The sequence below is a fragment of the Mandrillus leucophaeus genome, unplaced genomic scaffold, assembly GCF_000951045.1.
Source record: "Mandrillus leucophaeus isolate KB7577 unplaced genomic scaffold, Mleu.le_1.0 Scaffold159, whole genome shotgun sequence".
Classification (NCBI taxonomy): Eukaryota; Metazoa; Chordata; class Mammalia; order Primates; family Cercopithecidae; genus Mandrillus; species Mandrillus leucophaeus.
In genome coordinates, this window is record NW_012101576.1 from 2,856,466 (window position 1) to 2,871,472 (window position 15,007).

Genomic DNA, 15,007 nt, shown 5'->3' on the forward strand with positions numbered 1-15,007 from the left:
ATAGTGAAAGCATTATTCTGATTCTTAAAGGTTATGAGCAAAAGATAAAAGCAAGTCATGTGGCCACACCTGAGTTGAACAGAGTGGTAATCTATGCTGCTTTTGCAGAGAGGAGCAACAGACCTTACCAAAGCAGGCTACATGCCAGAGTTGACTCACAAGTCATAGTTTGCAAACCCTGGTCAAAAGCAGTGATTCACAAACTTTAATGTATATCAGAATAATGTACAGTGCTTGTTAAAATACAGATTGCTGGGCCCTACCCTCACATTTTTTTTTTTAATTCAGAAAGTTTCAGAGAGGGACTGAGAATCTGCACTTCTATCAAGTTCCTATGTGATGATGTTATTGGTCCAGGAATCACACTTTGAGAACCATTTGTCTACAGAAAAAAAACTTAATAGGTACGCCTGCAGCTCATCTATTAATGTAGAAAACCTTATTTCAAGATGAAACACAACACAGCTTTGTCAAATATCAGTTTTCCTAAAAGGCAACTCACCAAAAACCATACATATTATTTAAAGTAAACCAATGATTTAATAAAGATTCCTATATTATGAGAACTGTCCAATGTGTAGGTAGCCTCACTATTATTATCGCTAGCCACTCCGAAGAGATCAGGCTAATTAAGTACTGTTTGTACAGGAAGGGTTGTGTGTATGTTTGTGAGAGAAAGAATAAAGTTTCATTATTAATCAATCAAATATAATAACATTAACAAATCTAATAAGCTGCAATTAGACGTAAAACCAGGATGAGGAAAAAGGGAAAGGCTGCTTTATGCAACTGTTACAGAGAGTAATATAGTACCAAAAATCCAAGTGAAGAAATTAATTGGAGTTATATGCTAAGAAAGAGTGCCATCTGAACAAAGCTGAGTATGTAAGAAGAGTTCAAATTATGAGAGGGATATATACCATGGTAGGAAGGATAACTGACAACGTTCTAGCTACTGAGTTTGGCATAAGACAGTACTAAAGCAAGTTAATAGTAAACCATATGGCTATTTCACGATTCTTATTTGAAAACAACAGAAGCTAACTGACTCATTAAGTGGAATAGTAATTTATTAAAGGAATAGGGATGAATAAAGAACCAAGTTAATGGTTAAGCTTCTCAAGAATGAAGTCTAAAAACCATACTACAGAATTGGTTGGGTGAGGAGAACCTGCTGCTGTTCTCACTGGATTCTTTTCTGCCAAGGACTTTTCTCTATTGCAACTGTTAGTGGCCCAGCACCAATACCATTTCTGCATCAGCAGAGCTATTTTATTACAGAGTTACTATTGCCTCTGAAAACCAGATACCTCCACCATCAACTTCATGGAAACATGATCTGAGTGCAGTGCCTGCTTCTTTGTTCAGTCTGTATTGAGGTCTCCTGAAAATGAATATGAGTGGCAGAGTCTAGGTCACACAGCTCCTGCCGTACCTACCAGTGAGACTGGGAAAGTCAACTTATGGCTTACCTTAGGGAGGTAGACATAGTTATTCCCAGATAGTTACTGAAAAGGTGGAAGAGTGAGAAAACATAATACATGTCTGCCACAAAATGTCATATCAAGCATACAAAACTCATCTAAAATTCACCAATTTCTGTTCCTACCTAACTCCTTCCCTAACATATACTAGCATAATTAGATGCTAGTAATAATCAGAGATGGATAGGCTTTTAGAGATCACTTGGTCTAATCCTCTCATTTCACTAATGAGAAACCTGATACCCAAAATGATCAGATGATTTACTTAGTTTACATGGCTAGTCAGTAGAAAGAAATTATGCTTTTTAATTCTTAGTATATTTTCTATCATGCAATGATCAAGAAGGAACACTTCAAATGGTATTTTAATTTTTTTTTTTTTTTTTGAGATGGAGTCTTGCTCTGTCACCCAGGCTAGAGTGCAATGGCGCGATCTTGGCTCACTGCAAACTCTGCCTCCTGAGTTCACACCATTCTCCTGCCTCAGCCTCCCGCGTAGCTGGGACTACAGGTGCACACCACCACGCCCGGCTAATTTTTTGTATTTTTAGTAGAGATGGGGTTTCACCGTGTTAGCTAGGATGGTCTCAATCTCCTGACCTTGTGATCCACCTGCCTCGGCCTCCCAAAGTGCTGGGATTACAGGCATGAGCCACTGCGCCCCGGCCTTAATGTTAAACTTTAATCTTATTCTCAGGGAAACCTACTGTTTAGTCCTCAGAAAGTCATTTTGGTGACATTGGTCTTTTTTTCTCTCAATCAGTTCCTGCAAAACTAGCTATAAAACTAAATTTTATATGCAAAATTCTATGTTCCTATTATCTATGAAAAAAATCTGTAAGCTTAAATGTGTTTTAATGGTAGTTTGCAAGTTCTTTGGCTGGATTAAAATTTTCCTGGCCAAAAGGCTAATACCCTTACAACAAAAATGACAACAATAATAAGTAAGTATTCAAAAGCTACCAGAAGGCCTGGAATGGTGCCTCAAGCCTGTAATCCCAGCATTTTGGGAGACTGATGTGGGAGAATCGCTTCAGGCCAGGAGTTCAAGACCAGCCTGGACAACATAGCAAGACCCCATCTCTAAAAAAAAAATTAGCCAGGCCTGGTGGTGTGCACCTGTAGTCCTAACTATTTGAGATGCTGAGGTGGGAGGATCGCTTAAGCCCAGGAGTTTCAGGCTACAGTCAGCCATGATTGCACTACTACACCCCAGCCTGGGTGACCCTGACTTTTCCCAGAGTGAGACCCTGACTCTGGGGGAAAAAAAAACAACTAGAACAAATGTTTAATTATGAGCATATCTCTTACAGATATATTACTACATCTTACAAAAATTAGAGCCAAACTCACCCAAGTAAACTGTAATCACAAGATCTCCCCACAAAGTTAATATTAAAACTTAAGCAAAGAGAACATTAATACTATAGTACATATAGAATATATACATTCTATTGGTATATTTTAACAACTAAATAACTGATAGCACAGAAGCCAAAAGGAACCAATGAGATTTGAGAAGGTGGAGAAAGAAGGAAAGTAATAAAGAAGAATAATTAAATATAGGGTACTAAATTTGAGAAGCATGTCCACACAGAGAAAACATTCTCTAAGGGCAGAAGATGGATAGTTTTATTCAAATACAAATGTTACATCTTTAGAGAGGAACAACAGACAATGGGGCCTATCAGAGGGTGGTGGGTGGGAGAAGATAGAGGATCAGGAAAATTAACTATTAGGTCCTGGGCTTTATACCTGGGTGATGAAATAATCTGTAAAACAAACCCCCATGACACAAGTTTACCTATATAACAAACCTGCACATGTACTCCTGAACTTTAAATAAAAGTTAATAAAAAAGAAATGTTATGTCTTACAAGCTATTTATTTAGCACTTTCTCCTCAGAAATTATTGTACTGGTTGGCAGAAAAAGATTATAGAATCAACGACCCGAAGCTAACACATGTAATGTAGGTCCATTAAAAAATTGCTTAGTTTGAACAGAGGTAAGACAGTATTATTTTCTATGACTTCATTCTCTTTGTGAAATGAATGCAATTAAAACACAATTGGGAACAGATAAATTACACACCTCTTGATGACAGAGTCTTTCTCTGCTAATTTAAATAAGTTATTTCTAGATAAGGGTGTATTTTCCACAGAAAAACTAGTGATCACCCAGACCAAATAACGAAAAAGTTTAGAAATCATATTAATAACTGTAGATTAAATTTTATGAAAAATTTGTTCTTTTCCCCCAAAATATTGCCTGCACTCTTTTTTCTCCCCTCTTATAAGCTGCTATTATTTTAAAAAGGCATTTCCCCAAAATGATAATTCTAAAAATTTAAAAGGATAGCAAGTTATCAATTTTCCCGAAAGATATTAATTCTTATCCTAGAAACCCATATGAATATACTATATTTACCATCATCATTTGTACATAAAGACATTGAAATCATTTAGTTAAACTGGTATGGTGTGACTGTGAATGAAGTTCCTACAACATAAAATGTTGCCTGGTGTAAATGCAAAGAGACCCTAAACTACTTGGACTGAAGCTGACACATTTAAAAGCTTAAAACAACAACACTAAAATAATATACCTTTATTTTAAAATATAAATATATTCTAAAATCTGTATATTTATATTTTTAAAATGCTTTGTTTTCAATATAACAGAGAGGAATAAATATAAACCGTACTGCACACTTATAGCATATCACAGATTTTTTTCATAATCTAAATGTGGCATAATGTATCTCCCTGGTTTAAATAAACAGTGCAGACATTTCTCTCCTGTGATTTGCAATGCCTTGTGGGAATTTAGTTTAAAATATGAAGACAGAGAGAGAGATTTATATGTGATTATCATCTGGAGGACAAAAAGAGAAAAGAGAGAACTAGCTCAAAGTACTAAGCTTAAGGGTTCTCTGGAAATACTTCACAATCTGTTTAAAAAGGGTGGAAAGTCTACTGAGGCCAGATTTATTTTGAAACTTTAAAATAATTTCACAGAAGTTCTGGAAACATATCCAGTCATGACCTAGGGAGCAGTACATATTCTGTAAGGGCAAATCCTTTCTGCCATATAGCAAATAATATATGGGGCTGATACTTCTGAATGCATTGCCTAATTTTAACCTGGAAAAAAAAATTCTATAAGGAGTTTGGATGACTTCATAATCAAACATTTAATAAATGTTCAACAAAATAACAAACATGTAAAACCCTGGGCCAAAACTCTGTGAAGGATAAAATAAAAGACATAAATCACAAATTATCTTCAAGGGCAACTTTTTTAGGTAAGAAAAAGTATATCTATCTATCCAGGGCTTAGATATTTTTGAAAAGGCATGATTACTATGTTAAAAAATAGACTGACAAACTTGTTGGCTTGATTAAAGATTTTTAAAATTGTGCACACTATAAACCATGAACATAAACTATATTCAGGCCATTTGATGAGATACTCACAGAATGATTGTAAGAAGGTTCCAGTATCACAGGCAATGACATTTTCCCTTGAAGATTCAATTTTGTTAAATAAAAAATCTTTTCCCCCACAATCTTTTCTTTTTTCATGCGATGTACACCATACAGTCTAAACCGAACTGCATAATTTCCAATCATCTCAGATTCAACATGATTAAATTTAAATGTTTCTGTGAAGACAGGGCATGGTCCTCTCTGGATGCTGGTTTTTGCTCTCTGTTTCTTTATAGGTAGAAGAACAAGGTGTACTTGCCATGAGTTGCCACCTGTCCTGTTATATGTTGGGATGTCTGTGACAGCTGTCACTGTTACCAGAAGCTTCTGTTCTTGTGAGTCATAGTCAAAAGTCACATCCAGTGTGCCATATTTAGCTTCTGGCTCAGGATCAAAAGGTTTAGGAAGCTGTGATGATGATCCTTGAGCTGATATATCCTAAGAAAAGAAAATTTAAATGTTAGAGTTTTTAACTCAATTATTTAACCTAGCATGTCAATAAATACTTGGTATTTCTTTAGAAGGAAATACCATTCTAAACAGTCTCTCTGCTTTGTGATGTGAAAGCCTTGTGATGTGAAAACAATTCTGCCACAAAGAAAGTAATACAATAACAATTAACCGTCAACTACAACCAAAAGCAACCCTATAGGGCGAGATTACTATAAGCAGTAAGTTAAACTCAAAACTTATGATAATAAAGACACGTTTAGAATTTAATATTCACCATTACAATTCTGAGAAAGTGTGATGTATGTTTTTATAAATGATAATTTAAAATATATCCTTTAGTGGGTATATCTGCTCCTTTTGTAGAAAACTACTACATTTTACTTTCAATGTTATAAACAATGCCACTGACAGCACAGTATCAGGCTGCAGAGGAACAGAACATAAGTAAAAGTATAATGCTATTAAAAAATTTGGTTCTGTCTTCAGAGTTTGTTCTAAAACACCCCAATCTGTAATAAAATATAAAGATATTTAGACTTAAAAATCAATGGAAATGTGAAAGCATAAATAAAGGTCTCAAAATATTAGCAAATATTTACTTTCTGTAACATAGACTATATTTACTTCAATTTCTAACCACAATTAAAAACACATTATTTTCTAACATTAATGACTATTTAAAATGACAGAACACACATTTTAAAAGTTCAAGAAAAGCTGAAATGGTACATTTTAATTATGAAATTAAAAGAAATTATAACCATTTTTCCTGTAATTGTCTCAAATTCCTGCCAGTCTATCTATCTAGAATGTAATAGGGGTTTTAGCTAGTTACCAACAATGTCAAACCTAGGTCTCTGACCTTTCAACTATACCACTCTGCCTCTTCAAGTATTTCAATAAATCTGAAATAATTCTCATTTCAAAATGTGGGCCAATTTAATAAATTTTTAAAATTTTCTAAACTTTGAGTGGCAGTGAATACTACTGAATCTCAGTCTTCTCTTTTTCCATTTACAAAACAAAACAAAACAAAACAAAATCTTCCTGAGTGTTAGCTAGAAATACTACCCGCAAGATTTGGGGAGCCGAGGCAGGCAGATCACTTGAGGTCAGGAGTTTGAGACCAGCCTGGCCAACATGGTGAAACCCCATCTCTACTAAAAATACAAAACTTAACTGGGTATGGGTGGTAGGTGCCTGTAGTCCCAGCTACTCAGGTGGGTGAGGCAGGAGAATCGCTTGTGCCAGGGAGGCAGAGGTTGCAGTGAGCCAAGATCATGCCAGTGGACTCCAGTCTCAGTGACAGAGTGAGACTTTGTGTAAAAAGAAAAAAAAAAGAAAAAACACTGTCCATAAGAGACTATATATACTTCAGTGCCTCTATTATAGCTCATACGACTACATGACTCAGCTTCGGCCAATGGGAGGCAAAAATAATTTATGTGTGAAACATCCAGATCAGGTTTATATAAGAAATTACTTGCTCTCCACTCTTTGTCTCACTCTTCTCACAAGCAGATATACAGTCAGGATGTGTGGGTCTGCTCAGACCATGTGGACTAGGACAACACCCTAGGGCAAGGCAGAGCAACAGAAGAGAAGGAACTGGGTCCCTGAATAATCTCATAGAGCAAAGCCCCCTGCTCACCATGCACTGTTGTTAAACAAAAGAGAAGTAAGTTTCTGTGTTCCTTAGCCATTGTATTTGGTGGGGGCTGAGGGGTCTTTTTGTTGCAGCAGCCTAACATGTACCGTAACTACTGTACCTACTACGTGCCAAGCCCTATTTTAGGTCGGGAGAGTGCTTCTTTCTGCAGAGAGAACTAAAAAGACATGAGTCCTTAATTTTTTTTTTTTTTTTGACAGAGTCTTGCTTTGTCAACCAGGCTGGAGTGCAATGGCACAATCACAGCTCACTGCAGCCTTGGCCTCCCATGCTCAAGTAATCCTCCTGCCTCAGCCTCCTGAATAGCTGGAACCACAGGCACACACCACCACACCTGGCTAAATTTTTTGATTTTTAGTAGAGACAAAAGTCTTACTATGTTACCCAGGCTGGTCTCAAACTCTTGGGCTCAAGCAACCCTCCTGCCTCGGCTTCCCAAAGTGCTGGGATTACAGGTGTGGAGTCACCATGCCCAGTTAGTCTTTGGTCTTACAAATCTTACATGCTAGTTGGTATAATGTATGGGGGAAAAAAACAACAGAAGAACAATACTTGGGGGGAAGGAATAAATTCCCATAAGAGAATTCAGTTTTTAATATAGTATGAGAAAATCAAAACATATTCTTATTCTATTAAAAAAATTTACAGTTTAGAGCAAAATGTTTTAATGTATACTACTTTATAATTGGTAATTAAAGATTATTAATTATATGGTTTTGGTATTTCGATTAAAGATTTTCTAAAACAGCATCATGACAGCTAAGATTTTCAGGCAATAAAAATGTTTATCAGGTCCTAGATAGCTATTTTTCAATTTTGTTTCTCTTGGTGCCTCCCTGATTGTTTTTTCTTTTTTTTCCAAACATGCCAACAATTCTTGTGAAATCCAGTGTTGAAAGGGTAGAACATTTACAGATAAAAGACGTTATTTGCATTCTGAAAATAGGCAATAAGCAAACAATTCTTCCTTTCAAGGTATCTGGACCAGTTTTAAAAAAACTTTATCTAGATAGCAATAGGTCATCAACAGCGTCTATAAACTCCTTCCCATGGAATTCTTCTGAACCTTCTCTCCTCTCTCAGTTTAATCGTATATGTGGATAGGCTCTAAGATAACTACAGCCTGGATTAAACCAAGAGAAAAGTGAGAATTTTCTATCTGACACATAATATCTATTACAAGGATGCAAAATAAACTTGAAAAAACACAAAAGTGAATTTTATATTAGCATAGGCTATCAGCATTCACATCTAAATATTTCTGTAATGTGCATTTGCTACATTGTTTGAGCACATTCAATGCTACTACAGAAGACACAAAAATAAGCAGGATGGAGAAAATTCCAAAGAAGTGGTTACAGATAGCAAGTTAGCAGCTTCTGAAATACGGACAAAACTCACAGTGTGTGATAACTATAGAGAGTGAGTTAAGAAGCAGCTTGTGAGACATAGGCAGAATTCATAAGATATTAAATACAAATAGTTAGTAACTTACAACATATGCCAAAGAAAGATTAAATAGAAAATATGATGGATCAAATGAGTGTTACCTATAGAAAGGGATGAAATGCACAAGCCACGATCATGTAGCCTCTGGGCTGACAGCTCTGTCACCCATGTGCTCTACTTAAGAAATGCAGATAAAACCTACAACTGCCTAGCAGGCTAACTGACAAGTTTAAGTGATGGTCAGGAGTATAACTATATCTCTCCCACAAAACAAACAAGTGTGTGCTGTTGGCTCTTGGTACCCTTGTTCAAATCTCAACTCTGGTCCTTGTTACATCATAAATAGGAATGCTGATGGAAAAAAGACAGTGAGATAGGATGTATGGGCACTGCATAAACCAGGACTCACACAGTGTGGTCTTGCTACCTATACCCACTTGCAGCTTATCCCTAGGTGTGTTAATGGATTTCTGATTTCATCTAGCTCCTCTTACTTCTTGCTTTGCATGTGAAATGGATTAAAACACACACACACTCTCTCTCTCTCTCACACACACACATACATAATTTGAGCATCTTACTTTGGTCCTTTAGTCCTCTGAGAGAGTTTGCCTGGTAATGTTGAAGGGTACCACTGAATCAAAGTAATTTCTCACACAACGTTTTGGATCAAAAAAGACAATATAATATACTTGTTAAGAGCACCGTTTTGGCAGTCAGACAGACCTGGGTTTGAACTGTAGTTCCACTATTTAAGAGCTGCTTGTACTTAGTCAAATTGTTTAGCTCTCTGACTCTTAATGTTTTCATTTATGAAATGGAGATAATAACTTCCTAAAGATGTGGTTGTTAGAATTAAATGAGCAGACTACATAAAGCTCATAGCAAAATTCCTGACACAGTGGTGATAGTATTTTGTTGTTGTTTATTAATCCCACAATCCAGACTTCACTGTTAACTTCTGAGCTGTATATGTAGTTTACAAAGCTACAAAACAGCTGTCTCAAATTTGTTTAGGTAATGGAACACAAAGAAACATACATCATGAAAAATAATAAAATAATGATATATTAAACTTAAAATATCAATGTACAATTTTCTTCTAGGTCAGATACTGTAATACTAGAAATACTAAAAAAAGCAATAACAGATACAAGGTATTTTTAACAATTATAAAAGAAAAACTTAAAATTAAGGAAATTCTATCCATAGCTTAATTGTTCTGGGTATTAGGAAACTACATCTATTATTTAATTTTGGCAGCAGATCTGAAAATTCATCTGGTAAGAATACGGACATATTTCAGTATTACTGAATGTTGTCTGGAACAAAAGCAGTAAAAACTTGCAATCTAAAACTTTTAAGTAGGCTGGGTGCAGTGGCTCATGCCTGCAAACCCAGCACTTTGGGAAGCTGAAGCAGGAAGACTGCTTGAGCCTAGGAATTTGAGACCAGCCTGGGCAACACAGTGAAACCCTGTCTCTACAAAAAAATTAAAAAATTTGTAGGTGTGGTGATACACAACTGTAGTATCAGTTACTTGGGAAGCTGAGGTGGGACGAAGCTGCAGTGAGCTGTGATTGCGCCACTGCACTCTGTTCTGAGTGACAGAGCGAGACCCTGTCTCAAAACAAAAACAAAAAAACTTGAAAGTAAATCTAAATACTAACTTATAAAACCACTAGATTGCCTTTTTTGTTTTCATTATGACAGAAATATTAAAACAAATTCTTTTTAGAATACAGTAATACTTCACAACGGCCACAAAATTATTTTTGTTGTCATTTTCACATTTTTGCTCCAAAACAGTAAGTAAACTTAAAGCCCAACCAACCAGCCACTCTGAATGCATGAAGCCATGGATTCAAATTTCATTAGTAAAGCTGATCATCATTTATCCCTTGTATTTTCTATGATATGAAAATACAGTAAGATTATGAAAGACTTGTGAAACATTGAGTAACCTCCTCATAGTAAAAAAAAAAATCCAAAATAAAATAAAATAATACAAATAGTAGCCTCAAGATGAAATAAATGATAAAATCAATTATTCTAGAATGTTTTATACAAAGTGTTAAAAAAAAAATCTGTAGGTACCCATCTTCCTTTGGTGGTGGGGCTTGGGGTTGGGGAGTGGGGGCAGTTGAAGACTAGTTGGGACATTCCTGATAAGTTTGTTGGATAAAGATTAGATTAAGGATGGATACTGGTACTATAAATTACAAAGGAATAAGATAGTGATAAAATCAATTCTTCTTACCAAGAGGAGAAGCACAGGATTATTATACTCCAAATAACATTCATTTTCAAACTTCTATGTGCTTTTACTTACTTCAGGGCTCAGGACTGCAGTGCTGTCACTTGGAACATCTTCTTCATATCCTTTATTATGAAAACTTTCTATTTCATGACCTGTGCTTCCTTCACTTGGGCACTTGTTATATGAGCATCTTGGACTGTTGCTGCAGTGGGAAAATTCACATTTACTGTCCCCAATTTCTGAGGGTGTACATGACAGATGGGGAGAACCACTGTCATCCTGATATGGTGGTGGCTGCAATTCATCCAGCGGGGGTGTTCTTCTCATTCTCTGAATGCAGTTTCCTGATAATGATTAAGAATCTGGTCACTGTTTCCAATTAGCCTCAACATGCAGTATAGTGTTACACACAATAACTGTAAATAACTTTTGAAAACTGGATCGAAAAATTGATGGCAACATAACTATTAGATTTACTAATGACCTCTTCTTCCCTAGTTCAGAGGCACAAATAAAATAATCTGGTTTCCCACTCCTCACCTCCTGCATAATAAGATTAGCAAAAACAAAAGTCATATATGAAGAAAGATCCTGTTACATATCATAAAAATGAGGGAGTGATAAGTATTAAACAGTGTATTTATTTGTCTGTCTCAAAACAATCCTGATGTATACATACTTCATCTGTTACCCTGTGATCTGTGGCCACCCTAGGGTCAAAGCAATACAAATATGATTGGAAAAACAAACATAATACCTCTGCTTGTTCTTCAACTGTGTTCAACAAGAACTCACCTATGTTCTTCAGTTACTGAGATGAACTTAAACTAGCATTCAGCTGGCGGTGTCAGAAATGTTTTTCTATATCTGTTCTGGATCCAGAATCCTAAAATGAGGTGTACTGTGAATCAGGCCCATTCCCTGTTTGCTAACATCCATCAATCAGCAAAGATTGGAGGCTGCGTTCTGTCTCTTCTCCATTATAATGGCACTCTATCTCACTCTACATCTGTGTCTGTATTCTTTGTAAATTATGACTCCATCTTGCCTATAGTAGGAATCTCTACCTCTAGCAGTTAACATGAAACCACATTTTCTTTCACTCTAAAATTCTCCTTTTAATTTTTACTTCAATTATTTATCTCAGTGATTGAGAATAAATGTATCTGTGAACACGGACAGAGTTGGGGACAGGAGGGAAATAGAGCCCAGTACATAATTTAAGAACAGTTAAGTCTTTGTAGACAAATTCTGAATGCAATACTAAACATTAAATGTAAACACTGATCTTTTTTTTTTCTTTTAATGAACTGTGCATCTCTTTTCTCAAGGGACCCTGAAACAGTAGTTTGTATTATCATTGATATGGAGTTCAGTTCAAACATTCAATAGTTCCTCTGTTCTTCCTAAGATAAAAAGTTACATAAGAACTATAAGCTTCATTTAAAAATTACCACAATGCTTGGTTCAAATGAAAAATAATAATTTGCACAAATGTAGCACAAATTTACATAGTTGCTCAGAGGCCCCAATTTTGGAAAAAAAGTAAAACTAAATGTCTTACCTAGTGAGTCTAGTAGTCTATCCACAGAGTCATCTCTCAGCATATGTGGGGAACTGGTTGTAACCCCACCATTCCCTCTCAAATACCAAAATGCAAAAATGCTCAAGTACCTATTACAAAATGGTATAGTATTTACATATAACCTAAGTACATCCTCCCACATACTTTAAATCATCTCGATGTTACTTACAATATCTAACACAAATGTGAATGCTATGTAAATGTTGTAATACCGTATTGTTTGGGAAATAATAAGAAAAAGTCTGATAGAAACCACACATTTTTTCAAATATTTTCCATCTGAGGTTGGTTGAATTCACAGATGCGGAATCCACATACATGGAGGGCCGGCTGTACTAACTTTAGTTTATAACATAAGCAAAAAGTAAAAAAGTGGCTGAATTAATATAGTTGAAGCTGAATTCAAGAAGACAGATTAGACATGTTGCAAGTCATAGCAAAATAACCCACAGAATTACAGAATAGTAAAGAGACAAGTGGTTTTAGGCAGTTAATTAGCTTGATCCATTTATGTGGGGTGGGTAACTATGTGTGGCTGCCACCGCTGGCAGACTGACTTGACTCCACCCATAACCTCTTTTTCTCCTAAGCAGCATTCCGATTAGGAGTGGCCGATCTAAGCAGATTTCAGAGTGAACCTTCCAGGAAAGTTTTGTTTTCCTGATAAAAGCAGCCAGACTCCACCGGCATGCCCCTTTGTCCCTTTGCCTTTCCCCTGCTTCCTTCTTAGAGGAGTAGCAGCTACCTTGTGACCATACAGTGTAAGTACGAGAATGAAAGCTAGGAAGGCAGAAGCAGGAAAATGAAAAGTCCGGGTATCTGAAACATCACTAAATACCCACCTCCAAACTTGATGGCTGAGACAAATCCCTATTTGTTAAAGAAAAAGAAAAAACAACAATATTTGGATTTTCTGCTGTTTCCAAATATATTCTCAAGGGATAGGACAAAGTTTATCAATCATTAAACTGACATCCTCTGCCCCTTTAAAAGTGCATATTTAATTAGCCACCGAATTAAAGGGTAATACCTAAATACTGTAACATGAAGTCAATTAAAAATTTTCCAACGTAAGTGGTTTTGGGAGTCAGCACACCATCTACTCCTTTACCTTTTTTCTTAGAAGACAGGTGATCTTTCCTAGAAGTCTTGAGCATATTGCCTCACAGATCTCAATGCACAGACCTGGGTCACATGTCTATTCCTAAACCCATCACTGGTAGAAGAAATGGGATGACCATAATTGTCTGAAATTAATCAGAAGCCATCAAAATTTGAAGCTGGGGATGGGGCCAGCTTCACTCTTCGTACCTATGTGGAAAAGAGTAGATGCCTAAACAAGGTAGGATCCAGGAGGGAGGATGAAAGAGAAAGAATGTTGGTTACAAAACAAACATGATCCAGTTCATGATCCAGTGAACATGGCTCACCGCAGTCTTGACCTCCCAGGCTCAAGTGATCCCCCCTCCTCAGCCTCCCAAGTAGCTGGAACTATAGGCATGTGCCACCATGCCTGGCTAATTTTAAAAACTGTTTGTAGAGACAGGGTCTTGCCATGTTGCCCAGGCTGATCCTGAATTCCTGGGCTCAAGCAATCTGCCTCGGCATCCCAAGGTGTTGGGATTACAGGTATAAGGCACTATGCCAGGCCTGTTTTCTTGATCAGAGTATTTTTTTTCCTCAATATAACAATCCTTTTCTGAGGTTCCTTTTGATATGCCAGCATAGGATAATTTCGGTCTGGTAATAATGTTACACCTTATTTCCTTTGGTTTGCTTTTTTATATTAGGTCCCTGCCTAGCTGTGGGCCAACTAAGTGAATTATCACAGCTGAGCTCCAGGCATCTGGTGCTACTTTAGATTTAGTGTAACTCTTGCTCCAGAGACCAAGGCACAAGTTACACAAAATGGGTTTGTGATATATAAAGATGTTAAGTGGGCTCAATGGGTAGACTTCACTACTGTTTTCTGGATTTGAGAGAAACAACATTAAAGCTGTGAATATATAAAATTTATTTTAGCCACACCATATCCTTCAAGTTTTGAAAATAGTAACACCACACTTTTATCTTTACTTTTCACTTTATTTTTGCATTTTATTTTTTAAAGTGTAGAACACACAAATGTAGGTGGAATAAAAATTTCATTAAAAAATATAGCTCTGAAGATCCCTCCTTTTTAAATGTTTGCAATCTCTTTTTAGTCTACATAGTGTACTAAGAGTTGGCTTAAATGTAATTGATATAAGAAAAATTTTTAAATAATTTTATAAAGCAACAAAATTTATATTATTATTGTTAAATTACACTATAAACATCAACCTTAAGAAGAAATTTCTATGGAACTATCAAACACCACGTGATGATGCCCTCCTATTACTTTAGTTCTTGCTTTATTACCTAATTTCATACCTCTATTTCTATATAAATAACATATCTATAAAAGGATTTAGGCATGGATATATTTTAAGCATTTTAATTTACCATCTGCATATTGCATAGCACCTGCAAAACAAGACGAAGTATTTTCTTACCATAGAAAAAATAGCATGTGCACACACATGGAATATGACCTGTGGTTCTTATCTTTTAAAACAGTGGTGAGAACCACAGCTCT

General features: G+C 36.0%; 1 protein-coding gene across 5 annotated transcripts in view; it reads right to left on the reverse strand.

The window, feature by feature from the left end:
• SYT14 (synaptotagmin XIV) overlaps positions 1-15,007 on the reverse strand; it is a 202,655-nt gene that overhangs the window by 57,578 nt on the left and 130,070 nt on the right. For all 5 annotated transcript variants that reach the window (XM_011975817.1, XM_011975816.1, XM_011975815.1 and 2 more), the window contains 2 exons: positions 10,878-11,149; positions 4,963-5,412 (listed from right to left, as the gene is read on the reverse strand). In XM_011975817.1, coding sequence (XP_011831207.1) covers positions 4,963-5,412; positions 10,878-11,149 — 722 coding nt within the window. The remainder of the gene's footprint in view (positions 1-4,962; positions 5,413-10,877; positions 11,150-15,007) is intronic.